Source organism: Polyodon spathula, chromosome 27 (genome assembly GCF_017654505.1).
Source record: "Polyodon spathula isolate WHYD16114869_AA chromosome 27, ASM1765450v1, whole genome shotgun sequence".
Classification (NCBI taxonomy): Eukaryota; Metazoa; Chordata; class Actinopteri; order Acipenseriformes; family Polyodontidae; genus Polyodon; species Polyodon spathula.
Window position 1 is genome coordinate 7,097,045 of NC_054560.1, and position 23,150 is coordinate 7,120,194.

At 43.2% G+C, this 23,150-nt stretch overlaps 3 protein-coding genes across 10 annotated transcripts; 1 reads left to right on the top strand and 2 right to left on the bottom strand.

Moving 5' to 3' along the window:
- Positions 1–1,006: 1,006 nt before the first annotated feature.
- LOC121301343 (calreticulin-like) lies at positions 1,007–5,513 on the bottom strand. Its single transcript, XM_041230658.1, has 9 exons — positions 5,383–5,513; positions 4,111–4,212; positions 3,654–3,857; positions 2,875–2,969; positions 2,430–2,639; positions 2,208–2,321; positions 1,782–1,925; positions 1,481–1,573; positions 1,007–1,291 (listed from the first exon to the last, which is right to left on the bottom strand). Exons 1-9 carry the CDS (start codon positions 5,468–5,470, stop codon positions 1,076–1,078), a joined length of 1,266 nt encoding a protein of 421 aa, XP_041086592.1. The 5' UTR covers positions 5,471–5,513; the 3' UTR covers positions 1,007–1,075.
- Positions 5,514–6,941: 1,428 nt separating this feature from the next.
- c27h19orf44 (chromosome 27 C19orf44 homolog) lies at positions 6,942–11,972 on the top strand. Of its 3 annotated transcripts, XM_041230654.1 has the most exons (10): positions 6,945–7,019; positions 7,426–7,534; positions 7,875–8,561; positions 8,952–9,243; positions 9,662–9,694; positions 9,861–9,946; positions 10,037–10,529; positions 10,713–10,802; positions 10,929–11,095; positions 11,307–11,972. In XM_041230654.1, exons 2-10 carry the CDS (start codon positions 7,427–7,429, stop codon positions 11,394–11,396), a joined length of 2,046 nt encoding a protein of 681 aa, XP_041086588.1. In that variant the 5' UTR covers positions 6,945–7,019; position 7,426; the 3' UTR covers positions 11,397–11,972. The 3 variants fall into 3 exon arrangements, with proteins under 3 accessions (XP_041086590.1, XP_041086588.1, XP_041086589.1); XM_041230656.1 differs by lacking the exon at positions 7,426–7,534 and having other exon boundaries at positions 6,942–7,019; XM_041230655.1 differs by lacking the exon at positions 9,662–9,694.
- LOC121301340 (calcium homeostasis endoplasmic reticulum protein-like) lies at positions 11,671–21,720 on the bottom strand. 6 transcript variants are annotated; one of them, XM_041230649.1, is made up of 19 exons: positions 21,574–21,720; positions 20,510–20,683; positions 20,250–20,288; positions 19,699–19,856; positions 19,089–19,226; positions 18,404–18,555; positions 17,943–18,054; positions 17,736–17,825; positions 16,988–17,192; positions 16,516–16,700; positions 15,656–16,049; positions 15,113–15,354; positions 14,186–14,319; positions 13,831–13,917; positions 13,509–13,661; positions 13,159–13,284; positions 12,866–12,960; positions 12,514–12,699; positions 11,671–12,087 (listed from the first exon to the last, which is right to left on the bottom strand). In XM_041230649.1, the coding sequence occupies exons 1-19, from the start codon at positions 21,596–21,598 to the stop codon at positions 12,044–12,046; spliced, it is 2,739 nt and encodes a 912-aa protein (XP_041086583.1). In that variant the 5' UTR covers positions 21,599–21,720; the 3' UTR covers positions 11,671–12,043. The 6 variants fall into 6 exon arrangements, with proteins under 6 accessions (XP_041086583.1, XP_041086582.1, XP_041086586.1 ...); XM_041230648.1 differs by having other exon boundaries at positions 15,656–16,082; positions 21,574–21,719; XM_041230652.1 differs by lacking the exon at positions 20,250–20,288 and having other exon boundaries at positions 21,574–21,719.
- Positions 21,721–23,150: the final 1,430 nt, after the last annotated feature.

Sequence of the window (23,150 nt, forward strand, 5' to 3'; positions counted from 1 at the left end):
TTATTATCATCCACAATTTTTTGGTTTTTAAATTGAAATGACATACACTAAAATCAAATTTTTTGATATATTTCTTTTTATTTCATAAACACAACTTTGGTATTAATAATTACATTCTGGTTGCAAGATGATCTCAAGTGTACTACTGCCCCTATCCAAAAAAAAAAATAAAACAGTACCAAATGATGTATTTTATTTTTCAAAGTTGACTGTTCCTGTGAATAGTGGCGAGTATTTACACCCATGCCTGAGATGGAATGCAGTTCAAGTATCGCCATGTATTTGTCTTCCCTACCTTGTACTGTTACCATCTAAAAGACAATGAACTACATTCGCTTTCCCTCCTTTGCATTCAGCTAAGTTACATCTTTAGAACAGGGCTAGAGTCCCCCATCTGCTCTACCGAAACACTGACACCTAAACTGAACACTGAAATCTGCTCTTCACTAACAGTAGCAGCAAAATGTACAACGTTAAGCTCTGCTAAAAGAAACGTGGAAAACAATTATCACAACTTCTCCATAACTTATCACTCGCAAAAGGTCGTGGGAAAAATTTGAAAATAATTTGTTTTAAAATTTTGGGGCAGTTTTATAATTTCGGGAGACAACTACTGCATTTTAAAAACATAGCCCCTCATGAGAGCCTGGAGTTGTAGGGAAACCAGTAAGACCTGCCAGAGTTCTCTAAAGTGGACATACTTGACGTTCTGAACTCAATGGCTGGTTGAAATATAATAATAAAACCTCTGACGAACTGAACAAGCAAAAGACTAAACTGCCTTCCTTGCAATCCCTAAAAAAGTCTTTAAAAAACAAGCAGAACCCGGGGGTAGGGGCACCCCCCAAGGGTACTTCATGGGCAGAATCCCGCCCCCCCAAGAAGTACTCGTCTTAGGAGCCCCATCCCCTCCCCCCCAAGAAGTTCTCGTCTTGGCAGTACCATCCCCTCCCCCTCAAGGAAGTACTTCATGAGCAGAACCCCCATCCCCGCCGGGGGCGGGGGGTTCTTCACTCTCCTGTTACGTTGAAAAGCAGGCGTGCAGCAGTTGTGCTTCCAGATCAAGGCAGTTCATTTACAGTTCGTCCTTAAATGGCGTTTCATTTTCCAACGAATCCTCCTCTTCTGCCTCTGTGTTATCTCCCTCCTCCTCCTCTCCCTCCTCCTCCTCCTCCTCCTCCTCTCCCTCCTCGTCGTCGTCTTCCTCGTCTTTTACGTCTGCTTTCTTTTTCTCCTCCTCGCGCTGCCTTTCTTCCTCATCCTGCTGTTCCTTCATCTTCTTTTCTGGTTCCTGTACAATTCGAAGAATGATTGGTCAGGCAGAACCGTTCAGGTAGAACTAGTGCAGGACCAGTGATTGCTACCATTACTATATAAACAGGACTGGAGCGCTACAATGGTCCAAGGTGTATTAAATAAACAACAGCGACACAGAACGATCCATTCCAATAAGACAATGCATAGACTTTACTGTTCATACCTTGGTAACTCCCCAAGTTTCTTGTCCAAACTCTTCTGCATATTTTTCATCATCGGTGATCAGGAAGTTGTCAAAGATAGTGCCAGATTTCACCTGTTATATGTAAAAAAAAAAATTTTTTAAGAAGCATGTATTTTTAAACATGTCCTCAATTAAATCTCAAATGTCTACACACAACATCTACTTAATGTAAGATATGGCAAACATACATGCTGGACTTTCACTGTGCAAAGGGGTGGAATCTACGTTTCTGATCCAGTGGAGCCTATGATAAAAGAATGGTTCTGCTTTGAAAACTAACCTGCCAGAGGTCAAGTCCAAGAACCCCAATGTTGTCGAACTTGTAGATGTTTGAATCAGGTGTGTATTCGGGGTTGTCAATCTCGGGGTGAATCCAGGGGCCCTTGTAGTCAGGGTTCTCAATCTGTTTGGGTTTCCACTCGCCCTTTAAGAAAAAAGTACGGCATTAACAACGGAGCACAGATTACCCCACCAGGGGCAATAGCACCACACCGCCCCCTACTGGACATCTACTGCAAGTAGGGTAGCATGCCACAGCAAGGACATAGTCTAATCAAAACTGAGATAAACAAAGAGCCTTTGACAGCCCTGAACATTAACAGTACAGGAAAGTTCCTGCAATAAAAGAACCATGCAAAGTTACCTTAAATTTGGTCAAGCCATCGCCATGTATTATACTACTGAGATTTTAATTTTAATGTCATACCTTGTATTCGGGGTTGGGGATCATTGGAGGTTCCCACTCTCCGTCCATCTCCTCATCCCAGTCCTCTGGCTTCTTGGCATCAGGGTCAGGGATGTTCTCTGGCTTCTCCCAGCCCTGAAACAAGAAATAGATAAAGGAATATTTGTCTGGAAAGCAGCATGGGTCCATTGTGACAGTATCTGCTGAATGTGAGTTCCCCAGGCTGTTATGTGCTGCCCATACCTCTGGTTTGACATCGTCAGGGTCGTCAATCTTGGCCCGGTCGTCCCAGTCCTCTGGCTTCTTCGCTTCGGGGTCCTTAATCTTCTTGGGTGGCAGGAAGTCCCAGTCTTCCTCCAAAGTGCCTGACTCCACCTTCTCGTTGTCGATTTTCACCTCGTAGGTCTGGTCAGGCCTCAGGATCAGTGTGTACAGGTGAGTCAACTCGTCATCCTGCAAGGAGACAGGCAGCCACATTTTTAATGCTCTAATGAGCAGGGTGAAGTAGTGCAGAGGGGCTTCAAATTAGGAACTTCTGAATGGAGAAGCACTCAGTTTCTACAGCCGCATCACACTGGAACAAAAGCTGGGAGAACATTGCAACCAAACCACAAAATGGCATGTAACAACATCAAAGACTATACATGTTATTGCTGTATTTGTTAAGTCTTGGTTTCTCAACACTTGCCTTGCACTTCACTTCCTTCTTGATCAAATGATTTTTGCCCTTGTAGTTGAAGATGACGTGGACCTTTTTCGTGCTGTAGCCACAGATGTCAGGACCTGTTGAAAACCAACACGAGTGGCGTTATCAAAACCACGGACACACGCAACACAGGCTACATCAGCCAAACTGTCTTTCTAGAAGTCAGAACAAGCTCTGCCGTGTGAGATCATGCTGTGCACTATAGGGGGTGCTGTTGCAAACTGGTGGAGCAACACTTTATAAAGCCCATCTTACATGATTCTGGTACCCAAACAGAGCTGAAGACCCGATCCTGAACTCAAAACACATAAACACTAACTTCTTTGACTGTCCTCTTTCAGTATAAAAGGAGAGAGCTTCTCTAGCTAGCTCTACTGTGGTCAGCAGTGTAGTCCTAAATCTGAAAGCACCGGAACGCCACTAGAACATCGGTTTTCTTAAACAAGAAGGATTACTTTTGAAGAGCTCTCTTGGCGGCTCACTGTCGCTGCAGCAGCTGCTTCACTGTATGCCATTCCGGGATGAGCTTTGCTTGTGCCTTCGTCAGCATTTTTAGCCTTCTTAAAACGAGTAGCTTGTAACAGAAGTTCCTAATGCTATTTTCATTGCATCAAGAGGACTCCTGATGGAATCAGACAGTTGTGCGGGAGGCGGGAGTCATGTGACTTTGCTTGCCTGTTATGCGGCTCCACTGCTACACCACTGGCTGGGTTCCACCTTCAGAGATGTTACAAAGTGAAAATCTCAGAGGGCGGGCTTACCAAACATAATGTAGTACTGGGATTCCCCGTGCATGTCCTCTTGATCCTGGTCTGCAGGGAAGACCTTGATGTAGCCACCCCCGCAGTCGATCTTCTGCGCGTGTTTCACTGTGAACTGGATCACCAGGGTCTTGCCCTCATTGCTGAAGGGATCAAAACGGGACGACACAGCGTAGAACCGGGCATCCTGACTGGTCTGAAGACCTGAAAACAAAACACAACCTTGGCTTCAACTGGGATGGAAAAGAGACTCCTATTGCATAGCAGTTTCCCCCACCCAGGTGTTGACGCAAGCTCGATTAGCCACAGAGTGTAGGCTGAGAGCTCAGGGGTGTCAAACTCATAGTAAAATCAGGAATGGATCAAACTGCTATGCAAATCCGCTATGCAAAGGGAGTCCGAGTCACTTCATTAGCAGAATGACCAGCATCTGGATTCCCGTCACTTGTCCCTTTACCTTTATCGTTTTCCTCATCGCCATAAAATGTCCCTGCCGTCAGTTTCCACTGCCCGTAGTCCTGCTTGTGCTTGGATAGTGTCCATCGGCTCTGCCAGGAATCTGAAACGCAGGAAAAAGATCACGGTTTAGCAGCGTTGAAACAAAGGGAATGCAGTTTTTCATTATTACACTATGCAGTTGATTCCACCAACCAGTGAATCCCTTCAGCAGTTTTCACTGTGTTATAATAATACCAGTGTTTTCCCGTTAGCAGCCTGCAGAAACACCAGCAATGGCAGCGTACGGAGGTCATGATGAGGTATTGGAATGGATTCTGACACCCCAGTAGCAAATAAAATACAATTTTTAAAAAATAATGTGACGTCAGATATCATGGAATCATTCTGGAAGACTTTGACCCCCCCCCAATGAAGGTACAAAACAAGTTGTGCGCAGTCACATCGTTACCCTGGAACTAAATTTAGATTTTACATGACGTTTTTGTCAGTATGCACGAAAAACAAAAAAAAAAAAAAAAAAAAAAAAAACCTGGAAATACATCAAAGTACGAAATTCTTCCCACTGGCCCATTGATTCCCCGGATCCTAATTAGTAAGCTATGAAATAACTCGTTCTAGCTTTACACTAATTTTTTATGCTTTTAAGTTTCAGTTTCAATACTTCTATTTCAATAATCTCAGAGATCGAGTTATTGGGTTGTAGCCTCTCTTTTTTGTGGCAGATTCTTATTCAAAGAGACTGTTCGGGGGATCTACTCAGTATGCTGTGGATTATCGAAACACTAGTTCTGTTCGCCCTCGTTATGCACTGTAGATAATCACAACATTTTTTAACCATTTTACAGGGATATACGATCCCCATCACACGTTTCAAACTATACAAGGCATTATTATTATTATTATTATTATTATTATTATTATTATTATTATTATTATTATAATATCACACCGCAGTGTAAACTCCAGTATTATAAACAAAATAAAGTGAAATTAAGACTCCGGTTATACTATTTTACGAGTCTTTTCCCTCCAGTGTGCAATCGTTGTACGCATTCATTTTTTTGTTGTTGTTGTTTTTGTTTTTATATGAAACTACATTTCCAAGGAAATACCACCATATTACAAAATAAAACCAAACTTTCAAATACCGAATTAATTTCTCAGGTTTTGAAGTCCAATACTTGAGAGGCGTATACAGATCTGCATGCCTGCTATATATTCTTCAGTGCAAAAAAAAAAAAAAAAAAAAAAAAAAAGTTGCATTTCTTACCTCCATCCAAAAACTGTTCTTTAAAGTAAATGCTCCGATCGGCAGAAGCTATGACAAAAAGCACCGAGAATAGCAATCCGGACCGCATGATCAGTCCTGCAGGAAGCCTAGTTTAATTCTGGCACTGCCTCTGTCTGGCACGTTTTATTGCTTGTAAATGTTCCTGCACAGATGGCTGCCGGTGATTGGTGCAGCTGATGGCCAATGAGCTGAGACCACGAGTTATCCTCGGAAGTACCTGTATTCAGATTGCAACAGGGCACGCTAACTGCACCGAGGCAATCAGCCTTAAAGCAACAGTCATCACTGTAAGCGTGTACAGTGCATTTTAAAATGCATTAAAAACACCACACCCAAACATGCACACACCGTTTTTGGGTAGTTTTTCCTACAAAGCAGATCTAATAGTTTTTAAAGTATTATATTGGGATATCAGTTCATGTTTTGTTAGAATAATGAAATTATAACTGTGTTAGGTTATATAACTTGTCTGTGTTTTATGCTAAAACGCCTTTTTAAAAAAAAAAAAAAAAAAAAAACTGTTTGAAAGACGTAGCCCAAGCAAACCACGTCAGGGTGAATCCTTTTAATCCTGTATTGTTTTCCTACATCTAAGTCTTAAAGAAACAAGTTAATGTGTGCAACTGCAATAATGCATTATCAAACTAAAATTTAAACTGGGTTTATATTTGAATCAAATCTATCCCGCCCAAAACCACTGCACTCGTGGTCAGACATGCAGGTTTAAATTCTTATTACAGTACTTAAATAGCTTATCAGCCACTGGAAAAGCAGAGTAGACCCCTTATGAGGGGCGTGTTGAATTAACTCCCTGAAGCAGGTCTACAATTGTGATGGACACCCGGCTTTCTGCTGTTTGACTTGTACTGATAATAACCAAAACCCTAGACGGGTACCAGTTTCAGAAGTTAGCATGCTACCCCAACTCCCAGAAAGAGTCAGAAATGTATTTATTTTTTGTAATATCTGTCTCGAGAACCTCATTTTGTTATATTAAAAAATAAATAAACTGAATTTAAAAACAATCCGTTTCCACGCTTTGGTAACCTCTGGGGTTGATTCTTGTAATTCCTTGAGTCAGTATTTTTAAATCTAAACTCAAAACATATTTCTTCGATTTGGCCTTTCACTAGCGAAGTTTGTAGCTCTTTTAGGCTCGCTGTTGACTTTTGTAAAGTGTCCTGGGATTATTATTATTATTATTATTATTATTATTATTATTATTATTATTATTATTATACTCGTCCCTGTAAACTAACTTTTTTTTGTTTTGTTTATAGATGCAAGTTTGAGGAGTCTTGTTTTTGTTTGTTAAAAAATAAAGACATTCCACTATACTGTTCACAACACTTTTTTCATGGACCCCAAAAAACTACAATTTTTTCCAATAAACACCTGCAGTTACTTCGTTAATTAGTACATATGTTGCAAAACTTCGTTTCTGAATTCTACAGTTCTTCAGTATGAAGTTTGTCTCTCAAGATACCCGTACATTATAGTCGCTGATTGATGATCTAGCGTGTCTCACAGAGCAGGACGCTTTCCATAGAAACAGATGGACGCTGGTTTTGGGTGCGCCGCGTAACTCTGCTGGGTGAAGGTTTTAGATTTGCAAGGTAAGGCATTTTCCCTAATAAGCCCAAGATCAACAGATCATTTTGCAGCATCTTCGTGATGTCAGTTGTCAGTCAGCACAATAAAAAGTCACTGCACCTGCTCTAAAACAGAGTTTGTCATTTTTCGATCACATCTAGTGAATTTTATCCAAATATAAGTGATAAGTTTCTTTTGATGGCTGAAATATAAGTGATACGTTTCTTTTGATGCTCAGTATAGTTTAAAGACTGGCATTTTAACAACAGTATTCACACACGATTACCAGCTAGCACTGAACATGCAGAAATCACTTTAACTTTACATTTAGCGGTTGTGTGCACAGGTGTGTAGATGTTAATCTGATTGTAGATTTTATTTTCACCTGTGAATTTGGTCACGGTTAAACATTTCATTTGTATATCAAAGTATGTGGAATCGCAATGATTCGGGAAGTTCGGCTCTGGCGAGAGCGCAGGCGCAGCTCCGGGGAAAGCGTGTATCCAGCGCCACAAACGATTCCAAGGATGAGTTTCAGGTAGCGGTACTGTTCTTCAATCAACACTTACTAAACACGACCACTGAGCCAGGGCAACCACACCAGGAGCGCCCCTTTTCTGCCCACCCCGTAGCTGTTGATGAAATTAAACAAATAACGCGTAAAGGAATGCTGAATTGGTTCATTAAAACAATTTAGAACATATTTATTTAACTAGATGATTTACCCACTGAGACCAAGGCTTCATTTACAAGGGCGTCTATATATGCCTATAGCAAATGTTGTTAAACTATGGTAAATGCATGTAACTATGGCAAATTTACAGGTTAAAGTTTCTTTTTAAGGGATTACAGACTTAATTTTATTGTTTGTAAACCAGGAGTACATGGATGCACTGACGAAAAAAACAAACGCCTTAAAAGTGAGCCACACTCCATTTCAGGACCTGAGCGATCTTTCAGTTGAAGACACAGACAGCGAAGTGAAGGAGAACCGGTTGGTAAAAAGCGAGACAAAGCAAAGAGAAGACGACAGTGAAAAGACAGTGGTGGAAAGCAGGTTTTTAAAAAAAGCGCCCCGGTCTGTCAGAGGAAGTCAGTCCCCGACAATGAGTAAAACATCAAGTAAAACAGACCCAGGTGCTGCACAGGCTACATCCACGCAGAGAGGCTCGACCAGTGCAGCTCTGAACAGACTGGCTCTCATAGAGAATAAAATCATGAGCAGAAGACGAGCCCGGGACCAAGTGGACTCGGACCCCGATCTACGGGCTTCAGATGAAAAGCCCTTCTCAGTCCAGTCCAGCAGCGATCACAGCACCAGGGGCAGCAGCAGGTTTCTCAAGAGAAAGCCTCCAGACTCTAAAGGACCGGACGTGACACAAGGTGAACAGACTGCAGGAGGCCTTCAGAAGTCACACCCCAAACCTGCCCGTAAACAAGTCACTGTGGACAGTGATGAGGAGGATATGAAGAAGCTGCTAGGCAGCTCGCTGGAAATGTCCGAGGAGAGATTCCTTAAACAAGAGAGACCAGCTTCCAGAGAGAGCCCTACACCTGGCAGAAAGGTACAGTGTGTGTGTGTGTGTGGGTGAGAGAGCTGAGGGGCAGTGGCGCTGGGTTAATTTGCCATTCCTGTTTTAACAGTAGACGGTACTGCTGCTTGAATTAGTGCTGATTGCTGCTCTCTACAGAAGCTAAGCAAAGCTGACAGCTTTGTTGAGATCTTCTCCTTGCTGTATAATAGTTGGCTGGTCATAATGAAAAGTACAAATAAATCCGGCCACAAATGTTCTTCTTTATTATGTATAAATCAGTGAATAAGTGTAAATATTGGTGTGTAAATCGCTGATCTCATCAATACCATGCATGTGCTTTGCTGTATAATATTTCTTATGCTGGGTGTGTGGGGCAATGACAAAACACTGTGATGTACCCTGATGTGTTTTGTTTTATAGTCTTTCTTGAAGAGCAATCGAAAGACACAGCTAGGATCTCCTTCGCCACCCAGAAGAAGCCCCCTTTCCAGGACCCCATCCCCCCGTCGATCCCCACTCAGGACTTTCTCCAGAACCCCCTCCCCTCCCAGAGGCCTCTCCCCCAGGAGGACGTTGTCTCCGAGAATGAAGTTCATTAAAAGGTCGTCGTCTTCCCTGTCCCTGAGGGGCGATGTGAAATCTGTGGAGGAGCTGTTCCCTAGCGTGTTGGAGTCTGAGGGTGTGATCAGTGAGAGAAGCGATGGATCAGATGGTAAGCCTGGTCATGATAGACTAGTGAGAGGAGTTTACTGAGTCTGTGGTCATGTAGAATGAACTAGGTGTTGTCAATTTAGTATGCAACTATTATGCCATTTGGTACACTCTGCACTTTTGCAGGCAAACTGCTTTTGTGGCTGGGTGTAGCAGACTAAGGGATAAGACTGTAGTGCAGCAGTGAAGTGACTGAATTGGTGCTTTTCCCAGTTAATTGTAGTGGTACTGAGTTTTATCGTCATGCAAGCAATCCCAAGTGTATGGTACAGTGAGCCATGCTGGCCCTATCTAGTTTTGTAACACCTTGCAGGTTAGAATACTATCTAGTTACAACTTGTAACTGAAAATGTATGGTGATTATCTGGCATGCATGTTTGTTTTTTAATTATTTGTTCTTCTGCATTAAATGTGGACAGCTTGGCCCATCCAATCAAAATCCAATATAAAAGGTAACATTCATTCAGAATTTAGCTTTATAACAATGTAGTGTCCCATAGTTTTTACGTATTTGATAGCCTACTATAATTAAGCAATAATTGCTTTGTTTTAGGGATTATCTTTATCGCTGTGGTATAAGAAATATTTAACCATTTTGTATTGCATTTTGTATTTCAGATTTCAAACTAAATATTATGACCTTGGAGGACCTTGTGCCAGCAATTTTGGGAGAAACAGAGAAACCAGAAGAAAAACAGGAAAAGGTGCAGTAAATGAACATCTAGTCATAGTTATTCTTGTATAAACATAAAGGTACAAAATGAACGTCAAGTAACTGTGCTTTCATTCTCCAGGCAAAATCCAGCAAGACCATTAACACTGCAGACAGCAAAGGACCACAGGCCTTTTCTCAGGCAGCGAATCAGGTGGACAGCAATGCTGAATACGAGAGCGACTTCGAGAGCGAGATCCAGACAGACTCCGAAAAGACAATCAGTGAAATATCAGAACGTCTAAACAACGACTCTCCAGCCAGCGTGGTCCAGGAAGTGTCTGAAAGGTCTCAAAGAGAGGCATGGAGCCAACAGTCTGGGTCCTCAACTGAGGAGAGGGCTAGGAAGAGAGAGCGCACAAAATCAGATGCCTCCTGGTCGTACCCAGGCAGAACGGAAGGGGGTCGCTCCAGCAGTGACTTCTCGTACTCAAGGACTTCCACATATTCAAGTCTGTCTCCGTCTCGCACGCTCACGCCAACCCCACGCAAAGGGAGATCGAGCAAGCACAGGACTGTCAAAGAGGCAGGAGTGCAGACGCAAGCCACTGGATTAGCCTACAACTGGTCTAATGGTTGGTAATGTTTTTTTTTAATTCTTTATACCCACAAGGGTAGTTTTATTATGCACCACTAAGCATCCTTTTGTTCCTCGGCGTGGTCTCTAGTCATTGCTTTATTTTCTGCCCTGTCTTATTTTGTTTACTGTAGTGTTTCTAGTAGGCATTAACCATGTTCACCCCTCTTCTGTCTTTCAGGTATGGCAGTATTGGGTCCATCCATTGGAGCAACGTATGTAGATCCAGCTCCCATTGCAAGCCATGTTGTTAGCGCTGATGCACTAGAAGGTAAAATGTAGATTTAAATATTTTAAAATCGGACCTTAATACCATGATATAGAGGAAGACAAGGTTTGCGTGGTCATCGATTCTTCAATCATTGGTGACGATCAGGTTTTTTTTTTTTTGCTCCAGCTCTAACAGCCTACAGTCCTGCAGTCTTTGCTTTAAATGACATGCTGAAGCAGCAGTTGGCTTTGACAAGGCAGTTTGCAGAGACCAGCCGGTATCTTCACACTTCTCTGCTTGAATCACTTGGACCAGAAAACTACCACTATACAACTTTAGAGGATACTAAAGAGGTACGTGAATGGGAGGGTGTTCGCATACACCGAGATCTCAGTTGCACTGCCACTAAACACGCTACAAGAAGTCAAGATTTCTGGGGTGTATGTAACTATTTTAGCATATTCACATATTGGATTTTAAACCCAATTGACGGTTGTTTACTGTCCAGAGGGTGAAATCAATGCATGTGTCTAACTTGAGATTTGTAATTTCTTGTTTTAATAGTTTATACGTAGTTGCAGGCCCCCACCTCTAACTACAGAAGAGGCTTTGGAAGAGGTGCTTCAGGATATGAGGGAGTATCATTACATGTGAACACAAGCAGGACTCTACAGAAGAGACGGAAACAGCCTGGGAGATTTACTTTGATTTCCAATGTGAATGACGAACAAACTCATCTTAGAACAAACAGCCTTGAAATGTGAAATATGGTTCATTTGCATATTTGCCATAATTTTTATATGCACCAATCCAGTGTCAATCTAGATGAACTGAAAATGCAACACATTTCCCATGGAAAAAGGAGTTACTTGCATGCTTTGACAGTAATGTGAACTGCAACAAGAAACATGAAATTCAGAAATCACTCTTTCATTCAGGTTGGCTTTTATGGTTAACAGACAATAAATCACAGTTTCCTAAACAAAGTGGCCCAGAATGTTTTATGTAACTTGTTCAAATGGACTCAGTTGTAAAGTAATACATCAGTATTATGCTGTATATATAAAAACACAAAACACGCTCGTCTGTCTGTTTTTACCGTTTTTCTTGGTACTCCCTTTCTAAAATCTGGGGTGTGGGGAAAGGAACTGAATAAGAAACATTACTCTCAGCTTGCTGTAGGTAAACATTTTCTAAAAACAGATGCTTGTGTTCAGTAAACAACAACAACAAAAAAAGGCCATTCTTTCTGCTGAAAACAGAGAAGTGTGTGACCCGGTCGCTGGGTTCAGAGGTCACTGCTACTCCTGGGTCGGGGGGTCTGGAGGATCCTGGGGCACCGGGACTACATTGGGGGGGGGACACACACAACAGGATTGGGATTACTTTCACATCTCAAAACAATAGGCATTTAACAGCGAGTAAGAAAAACAAACATCACAGGTCAGCTCTATCAGTGACATTTCCATACTTGAGTGGCTAACTGGTTAACAAGGCCAAAACTCATATTGCTAATAAAAAGATTCATGACATATCTTAAGTTTCTTTGCTGGGCAGTAATAGACGGTGTGTTGTAAGCACACACAACTAAGTAAGGCTAGCAAGAGAGTGCTCAAAATGTTTGAGATGTTCCTTTTGTTATCTGTAAACTCCCCTCAAGCAAAGAACAAACCTAAACGGGGACCTCTGATCATTAGATATAGGTAGCACATTATTGCATGGAAGTCTGGCCCCTAGTTGGTCTTCAAACAAGTGAAACCTATTCATTTACCTTCATCCCTCGCCTTCATCCGTGCAATGAATGAATAGCTTTTGTTTCTTCTGTAGTTCTCGTAAGGATCGTCGAGGGTCACCCCCACTCCTTTGTACTGGTCCCATTTGTCCCGCACATCTCCTCCTTTAATTGGGTCCTGGATTCCTTGCTCCTTGACCCCCAGCCCACCAGAACCACTCCAGCCTAGAATCACAATAAAATATAAAAAAATAAATTACAAATCGAAACGTTCCAATCTATTTCTCATTAATAAATAACAAAACCAAATCAAAAGCCACGGTAATTATTCCCACCATTTGTCTGCACAATAAGCAATTCTCAAAACAAATCAAGGAGTATGACTCCTTACCCATCTTCATCAACATCTGGTGTCCTTTGTTCTCTTCTCCCAGCCTCTGATCTGGTATTAGGGTGGCAGGAGCAGCTCCAAGGCCAGAGGTGGAACTACAAAACGGATTAAAAAAACACAACTTCGCGGTCAGGTACAAATAACAGATCAAGGACATGCAGACTAGAGAAAGTCTCGATTCATCCAGAACTTTAAAAACAAAGAAAAAAAAAGGCAATCAGGTCTAGTTGCCCCTTTCATGCTTTCTGGAATGTACAGAGCTTAAAATCATTCAAAACTTCTCAGCTGCTTACGGTGGAGTTGGGCTGCGTGACTTGGACCTCTTCTTCTTCTTCTTCTTCTCTGGAGAGAGGGACCGAGAACGAGACCCAGATCTGGATTGAGAGCCGCTGCGGGAGGACCGGGAGCCACTCCTGCTCCTGCAATTCAAAACGAAACAAACACACGTAGTCACAAAACATGTTTACCTGCAACAGCACGCTGCTGTAGCATCTTAAAAAAAAAGTTTTTATTAAAAGTTGAAGCCGTCTTGCAGGTCTAGTTTGTACATTAAAAGGTTAAGGTTGTAAACTATTGCAGCCAGAAGAACATCTTGGAATGACTCGGCTACAGCGTGTACAAAAATCAATAAATACATCCTTACCTGGATCGTGAGCGGGAGTAGGACCGGGAGCGAGAACGGGATCGGGAGCGAGACCCAGAGGAGGAGCGCGAGGACTTGGAAGATCTGGAGCTGGACTGGGAGGAAGATCTCTCCCGGCTTCGGGATCGGCTGTGCGAGAGGCTGGCTCGAGCACTGAGGGGGGGGGAGACAGCACGTCAGTTACACTGCAGGTCGCTGGACATGCTTATTTATAAAAGGCTGTTCCCGTGATGCCACGGGGACCTCCTGTCTCAATAGCAAATCAGGCAAGATTCAAGCTTGCTGAAAAGGAGGTGAACTTTATAATCGGCACACATCTTACCTGTTTCGTTTCTCCTGCCCCTTTTTCCTTCTGGCTCTCATTTTAGCTCTAAAGAATTCATAAAGACCGTTCTGTTCCCAGCCCTCACTGCAACAGGACAAAAACACTTCAATCATGTATATTGTAAAATCTACATCTGGAAAGTTAGTGCCTGTACATAGCAGTATCAGCATCTCAATTTAGTTTTTGCTTGGTTATATACACATTAAATTATCCCTTATAGAAAGGAATGCATTTGTAATTTTTTTTTTAAACTATACTTGGTACTAAGCATGTAACCTGCAAGGCTGAAATGCTACACCCACACTGCACCTGCTTTGAATGCCATTGCTCTGCAATGTCGCAGTGGCGTTACCTGTTCCTCGGTCTGTCGTGCGACGGGGGGCTGTAGAATGCCTCGACAGCAGCTAGGAGCCGATCACTAGGGGGCATGGGCGGCGGGAGGCGGATATCTTTGGGATCCAAAGACTTGTAATCATGGTCTTCAAGCTGGTTAAAAAGAAGAGGGATGTTCAAGTCACCCTATTCATACTTACCATAGATTGGTGGTCCAGTGGTTAAAGGAAGGGGGTTGTTACCAGGAGGATGTTGTTCAATCTTAGCCCCTACCTCAGTGTGTGAGCAAGTCACTTAACCTCCTTGTGCTGCATCGTTCAGATGAGACGTAAAAACGAGGTCCTATTGGAAGTGTCTCTGCAGCAGTAGTTGTGATGCATAGTTCACCCCTCTAGTCTCTGTAACTCGCTTTGGATAAAAGCGTCTGCTAAATGACTAATTAATAATAACAACTTGCTTGCTTGGCACCCTTGCTTGTTGGTTACGAGTAGACAGATTATATTGTGAGAATAAAGATGTATAAAAAAATAACTGCAGTTTTGGTAAGCTCACTACAAAAAAACACATCATTGCACTCAAAGGTGCAGAGAAGGGCAACTAGGCTGACTTAATGACTTGAGCTATGACGGAAGGTTAGAATAATTAAATCTCTCTTCAGCCTAGAAAAAAATAGGGCAAGATAGGACTTGATTGAAGTCTTTAAATTCATAAATGGTCTAGATAAAGTGAACTCAAGGAAGCACTTTTTTTACACTGAGATTTATAAATGCATGGAATAACCTACTGGGTGAAGGATCTAAAACATTAAAAAACATGAATGTTAAAAAACCACTAGACTCTGCTTTTAAATGAGTTTCTCCCAGTAGGAGAGAATGGTGTGCTAACAAGGGATGACTCATTCCCAACCTTTTCTTAATGTTCTAACTGCGAGCACAACCCTGACTACCTTTACAAGAGGAGCCATTAGCCCAGCTGGCAGATCAAAGTAGGGAACATTGGGCACCAAGCTGGGGTCATCGTGGTTCACATGAGCAGGACCCTGGCGTCTCATGTGAGGAGGCTGCCCATTAAACCCGTGGGGCGGCGGCCCCCCGAAGTCGGGGTGCGTGGGCCCGCCCCAGGGGGGGTGCTCCCCAATCCCTGGGGGAGGGATTCTGTGTCCGGGGTGATGGTGCGGTGGACCCAGTTCTGAGACGGAAACAAGAGGAGAGGGTTAAACAATCTAGCGTTTACCAATCAGTACCTTTTTCCCTGCAGACAGATTAGTTCCAGGACGGCACGTCTCTCAGTCATGTTAATGTGGACGTGTGCACTCTGAACATGCAGCGTCCATTTATAAATAACACTGTTCTGACTGTTTGCAGACGGTGGGGTTCAGACTTGGAAGCAAATGTGAAGAGCAAACAGGACAGAATGGAACGTCAGCTCGAAATGCAGCACGTCATCAGATATAGAGGGACAATGGCCTGCATTGGTGGGGTGTCCTTACCTCCAGGGAAGTCTCCCTGCGGATAGTCGAACCGATGCGGGAGGTAGGGGGGCCTGTCGAAGTGATGGCGGGGAGGGAAGTCATCCTGCATGAAGCGCGGTGGGAAGCGGGTAAAGTTGTGCGGATGGGGTGGCTGGTTGAACTGGGGGGGCTGCTGGTGGGGTGGAAAGGGGCCTCGGAAGTGTTGAGGCCGCTGCATTCGGAAGGGGGCTTCCCGCTGCCCCCAGGGCGGCTGGTCCGGCTGGTTGTTCCAGGGGGTATCGTACTGGCTGCTCCAGCTGGAGTCGGACTGGCTGCTCCAGGGAGTGGCCTCGCGCTGGCTGTTCCAGTTGGGGTCTCGCTGCTCGTTCCACAGCCCCTCGTGGCTGTTCCACGGAGGGCACGGTGGGGGGGCCTGTGAAGGTGGGAATGGAGGCTGCTCAAATGGCTTGGGGGGGAAAAGAACAAAGAATAGACAAATAAAAGCATTGCATTTTATCCCAAACCCAAAGCACTTTGTTTTTCACATGGATCTAAGTACTGGAAAATGTACTTTAGTATTATGAGTATTTATAGTTAAAGACTACTGTCACTTTATACTTGCACAGCCAGACCTAATTATTTCACAAATCAAAAAATAAAATAAATTTAAAAAATGCTCCTAATAATAATAATAATAATAATAATAATAATAACAACAACAACAAACTGTGTTTGTAGACCATCAGTGGTCCAATAAGAAACAAGCAGACAGCTGTTTCAACAATTGTCTTCCTCAGTATAATGGGCCGTAATGGACCTAAAGGCAGCAAAAGCAAGCTCACCATGCTTTACTCTGGGACAGTAACAGGTTGTGCTGTAAGAAGATGTGAGGTATGTACCTGTTGCTGCTGCTGCTGCGGTCCCCAGGCTGCAATGGCGTGCGACGGGTCGAACCAGTTCGGCTTGGACGTTGGTATGGGATCGCCGGGCACTCGGGCTGCTGTGGACGCAGCTCCTGGATCCTGAGGTCCAGCCTCGGCAGAATCATACTCCCCAGAAACCGGCAGGGCTGCTTTGGCATCACCTGAGGAAATTCAACAAGCCTGAATCAGGATTCTTCCATTTGTTTAGTACTTCTCATTTTCAAAGCCTCAGCTGCAGGCACAGTTTTCAAGTGTGTTCTACAGAATGCATGGAAAAGTTTGGACTTTTAAAGCTTTTTTTTTTTTTTTTTATTTGTACTAACACACACAAACAAATGCTGAAGTTAGAAATAAACTAGAAACTTTTGTTATTTGTTTCTCAGTTCTTGTTTTTTTGGTACTCGTTTTGTAACCAGATGATTATTGACGGGTAACAGGGGCGGCTCACCTGGTTGCCTTGCTGCAGCAGATCCTGGAGTGGCTGGTCTCACCTCGCTCTCCGCTACTCCCAGCTGTGCAGCCGCCACCACCTGCTGCTGCTGCTTTATACTGCTAACAAATTCTTCATGCTGCGTTTTCAGAGTCTGAATCTGCTGCTGAAAGGCCAACTGAACAGGCTGCACGACTGCAGCGTACTCGGTGATTAGTGAAGCCTGCAGTGAGAAAAAAAAAAACAGTTAAAAAAATGAAATAAATAAACTGATTCTCCTGTTGAAGTATAATATGGTCCACTAACATACTGATCTAGCAAAACATGCACATCCAGTAGGATAACGTTTCAGGTCTACAGACTTGCATATGCCAACGCAAGAAACTGAGCCCAGAAGGTGGTTCTTCTGAAGACGCTGTTGTATGTGGATCGTGCGACTCACCTGGTACTGTCCCAGTCCCAGAGCTGGACTCTGCAGTAGATCATGTGACTCACCTGGTACTGTCCCAGTCCCAGAGCTGGACTCTGCAGTAGATCATGTGACTCACCTGGTACTGTCCCAGTCCCAGAGCTGGACTCTGCAGTAGATCATGTGACTCACCTGGTACTGTCCCAGTCCCAGAGCTGGACTCTGCAGTAGATCATGTGACTCACCTGGTACTGTCCCAGTCCCAGAGCTGGACTCTGCAGTAGATCATGTGACTCACCTGGTACTGTCCCAGTCCCAGTCCCAGAGCTGGACTCTGCAGTAGATCATGTGACTCACCTGGTACTGTCCCAGTCCCAGAGCTGGACTCTGCAGCTGCTGGATTGTAGCCTCGTCAAAGTAACCGTTCTTTTCCCAGAGATGCAAGAGCTGAACAAAAAGAAAACAGGTCACGAGAAAATAGAAATCCGTTTCACACACACACACACGCATATATATATATATACAAACATGTATATGTATATATATAAATGAAAAATAACTTACTCTTGCAATTTTCTGCTGCTTGTCCACTTCTACTGCCAAAAAGCTAGTGCAATAGATAGGAACCACCACCTTCTGTAGGGCTGCAAGGAGGTCTCGCTGCTGCTTCCTCTGGCTAGTTAAACAAACAATCATGAATCAAGTACTGCACAGCAAAACTGTACTGATCTGCTTTTACCAGCCAAAGCAGATTTGTTTGTTTTCAACACAGGGTAAAACACCTAGAATAGGCAGCTACTTATTATCACTGGATCCTCAACTGAAGCACTATCCTTGCACTATTACACAACTATTATGCCATTGTGTATATATATTTTTTGTTTTAATTCTAACTTGCTGAATCTTATTTTATACTGTATTTTTGCACTATACTGCATTTCACTACAGAAGGTCAATGAAAGTGGTTGAATGGCTATCACCCCAGCACATGCATCTTGTAAAATGCACAATGCATGGGTCCTCACCAGTGATGCAGAACGTCATTCATGAGATAGATGAGATGCAGGCGAAGCTCGAAATGCGCCCCCTCCACTGTGATGCGGTTGCGGAGGTGCCCCACCATCAGCTCGCAGTGCTGCGGAGTTTTGGCGTTGTTAAACATCCAGTTCTTTCCAGCCTTACAAGAGAAGACAAGAAATACAGTCGTTAGGATCCCAAGCTGAAACACAACCCCATTGGCTTGGGGTATTAGGATAGGGTGTGGCTATTTTAACTACTGTAAAAACTAGACATATCTGCGACAACTTCATTTTGTGGATGTCTCACTATGGGCTTAGTTAAAGCAACAAATGTTTGCACATGTAAACTGTACATAGACTGTATATAAACTGAATTGAGTAATTCTGCAGCATGTATACATTTTGCAGATTTTTAATAAAAAGCGAAATTTGTGAATATTTCTTGCCAGCACTATTAACCCAAGATGATAAAAAAAAATATATATATACACACACACATATATATATATATATATATATATATATATATATACATACATATATATATATATATATATATATACACACACACACACACTTTTTATTTTTTTAAATCTCCTTTTGTAGGTGATTCTCAAACAGGTTATTAGTTTCCCCGACCGCTGGAAACCGTGACTCAGAATGCCCCCCCAATCCTTCACCTAATACTTACAGAAATGGCATCTTTAGTGCAGGTGTCAATGATTGGCTGCAGCAAGCTGTCAAATTCACTCATGTCCAGCTGAGTCTCCAGCAGCAGTTTCTGTGTGAACTGCTCCGTCGCCAGGGCAATCGCAGCGCTCACTTGTTCCTGGGGGGTGGGGGGGAAATACAAGCAGCACAATTCAAAGAACGGTTCCTTCTAATTTATCAAAATGCCGTTTTCCCAGTCAGCTTTGTAAACCAACTGGCTATGCAAAATCTACGTGAATACAAATTGTATTTATGTAATTTGATTCCATTATATTTAGACTTATCTTTTGCAGGTAACAAAATTAGCACAAGTTACCATAACAACATAGTTAAAGAGAACATCGAAGTAACGGGTAGATGACAGGTAGATGACATCCCTAAAGAAATGACAAAGTAGCCTGTCCTCAAATGAGGGCAACGGCACTTAAATCGGGTAATCAGGTTAAAAAAGGTTCTTAATATACAGTTTGATGATATATCAGGAAGCTGTTCCCTGGCTCGGCTCCAATATAAGCATTGTGTGTGCAGTAATGTTGCACTACAGCCAGGTAGAGACATGCTAGCTGGTGAATGCCCTGGCTGTTCTCTACCTGGCGGAGGGTGTGCAGATGCTGCTCTTGTTGTTGCAGGTTCCACTGGCTCTGCTGGATGAGCTCTTCCAGGGATGGAGAGGCTGCTGCAAGGGGCGGAGGAGCCATGGTCTGCAACGGGGGCTGGGGCTCTGGGGCATCCTGCTGCTTACAATGCACTGGGGGGGGGGACAAATTCACAAAGGCCATTATGCTTGCTGCAAAACCACATCGCTTTCAGTCAAACATACAGAAATCAAAAGCACAACTAATGCAAAACAAAAAGTCACCAATACAAGATGCAACACAGCTTTATTACAAGAGTAGAGGAAGGTCATACGGCGCCAACGTTTTCCATTTTATCATCAGCTTTCACTGCGTTTTTACCATTTGCCACAGCAGGTTATCTTTCCGTTTTCAATTCCGTTTTGGAGGCAGTTCTCCCTCTATCACAGATTAAGCCTGCAGCTTTTGCCAGTCAATGGCAAAATAAATCTAAAAAATAACAGGAGGCTTTCCCATTACAGAGAGTTTGAAAATATAATTGCTAAGCATAACATTCTAATAAATACCTTCCAAATTATACTCTTCACAATCGTGTCTAGTAGAATCTACAGGGGGAAAAAGACACCTTTAATACAGCGCACTATAATAAGGCAGAAAGATTAGTAGGGAGAGGCGCTCGCTCTGAATTGTCAGGAAATTCTGGAACAGTATTGTCTGCTTTATATTTGCCACACTGCCAGTTTTGCTTTAGCCCTGAATCTATATAATGTAGTTGGATGGGACAGTTTGTGTAGTTTTGTGGTTTGTGGTTTTTATATAAACGTACGTGGCTGTTGCTCGAAGGCAAGTCTGTATCTGTAGTAGTTGAAAAATTCCCCTCCGAAAAGAAAAGAGAATTTGGGGTTCTCTTTCTGCTTCTCCATAGTCATCTTCTCAAATTCAGGCCCATTGCGAGCCACGAACTGAGCAAGCTTGTCAATAACATTCCTCAGCTCCTGATCTGTAAATGGAATTAAGAGAAAATGGAAAGAAAGGGTTGGAAAAAACACCACATAAAAAAAGCATGCATGTGCTTTATTGGGACCTGCCTAGCACCAGCTTTTAACTAAATCTACTAGGGTAACAGGAGTGGAAATAAGACTCCTATTGCATGGCAGTTTCACCCATTCTAGGTTTTACTATGAGCTTGATTAGTCCCAGCACACAGGTAACAATCTCAGCTGTGTCTTATTAAACTTATAGTAAAACCAGGAGCTAATCACACTGCTATGCAATGGGAGTCTTAATGGGTAATGTATAACTTTCTCAACGCTCACTATTAAACAATATTCCCACAACCAACTATTATTTTCTGGTGGTGCTTTGGTTTTCCAGACTTTGTGGCTATGGTGAAGTCCGTTCAACCTGTCATCACACTGCAGCTTCATTTCCTGTGCAACAGTTATTAGGACCCCTGTATGAATCGTTCATGTGGGAACGCTCCGCTGCTTTGTTTGACTCGCTGTTATGTTCTTCTCAACATGGGAGCATGTACTCCAACCGCGCAAACGAGCAACCACAAACACGCAAGCTAGGCTGGACAGCAATATGATTTTAAAGACATATTTTAATAAGAAATAGAATCAATATAGGCCGACATTTGGACAAACGGTACTCGCTGTTTCAATACGTAGTCACAATAAAACCATGCACGGTTGTGCGCGCAGTGTTTGATGTAAATACGCACAGCGTTTTAAACGTTGCGGTTCAGTGCGAATTTCAATATGCCAACTATGGTAAGCGTGAGCGATCCCGGTGAACGGGCCCACACCACGGTGTGCAGAGACAGGCGCAGGTCCAGCAACACACGCGTTAAAAGCATTGTGTCCTGCTCATGTTTCCAACACTTACCCTCTGGAGGAGCTGGCATCTCCATCGCTGCTTACGCCACAATTCAGAAATCTCTTGCACTGTGAAAAATTGATAGTTTATTTACAAGATCGAAGACCTTCCACCAACTACACAACACGCCGGAAACATGTCCCCAAAATTGACTTATTTACTACTGAATTAAAAAGAAAATGTTACTAAAGTTTACTGCTGCCCCCCCTACTGGACTGGATGTTTCTCAGCTTTTAATGAAATGTACAGCTGGTTCGTGGAAATATGATTATATTTGTTGTTATTATGAGAAATAAAGAAGCCTATAGTCACTTATTTTCCACTTCGTGTAAATACTGTGTACAGTTATCGCCGTTGTGACACATGCTTTTTTTCTGTTTGTTATGTGGTTGAAAAGATGTAAACAGAATTTACACAGTGCAGTTTCGTGTAAAATGTAATGCATGTCAAGGGCACAAGGACAGACACTTCAATGAAAGGTGAGACCACCGGGGAAACTGCCAACAGCCCTGCTGAAATATAGAAAATTGAGAATCAATGAAAGAGAAGGAGTCCCTGCTGTATCTATTGGGATCATGTGACCGTTTTCTTCATTGGACGCAAACCCCCGTTGAGCGCATGCGCCGGGCGGGAAGCCGAGCTGTGCGCAGGCGCAGCGCCAGGGTGTAGTGCACGCGCAGCACGCGCGCCCTCGTCTCTTCTCGCAGCGCTGGTGGGGGAAAGCGCCATTTTGTTCTGGCTTGTGAGTTTGGAGCTCGCCGGTTGTGTGCTTTTGTTTTTTTGTTCCTTCTCCCCACCTTCCCCCTCCCAAACCCCTTCACAGGAATGACGGAGAATATGTCTGTGGCTGACCCGGTTTCAGAGGTTCGCAAGCTGGCCGAGCTGAGAGTGATCGACCTGAAAGCCGAGCTGAAGAAACGAAACTTGGAGAGCAACGGGAACAAGAGCGCTCTGTCCGAGAGGCTGAAGAAGGTACCTGCGGGCGCGGGGGCCGCTTCTCTTCCCGACGCGTTTGCTCTTTTACACATCACGTTTTTAACAAACTCGGAAAATATTAAAAACTAAAATGCGCTCGGTGGCATTTTCCACATAAAACAAACGCAAAAAAAAAAAAAAAAAACCTGTGCCAATTAAGTACTTCGTGATACATTATTACAAATCTTGCATTGAAAAAAAGATATAAATGAAATGAGGTCGTATAGGATACGTATATATATATGTGTGTGTGTGTGTGTGTATTTTTGTGTGTATTGGATGTTATGATGTGAGTTTTGCCGTCTGTGAGAATCTGTTCATTTTGACCGCAGGAGGTTTTGATTCTAAATCCCACTGGATAGAATACACTGAAAAGGCCGCCATTGCCCGTTGTCTCTAGCCAGGTCGATCAGATCAGCAAATAACCGATAATCATAATAACGGGCTTGATTGGAAGTCTGTCTATCTATCTATCTCTCAGTAACTTGCAGTATTTCTGTGAAATGGTGTGCGCTCAAAAGCTAATTTTATATAATATGCGTCCGCCCTGGCATACAGAGCACTGGCTGCAACAGTGGTTTGCATATCCTGTGAATGGAGTCGCTGGTTAG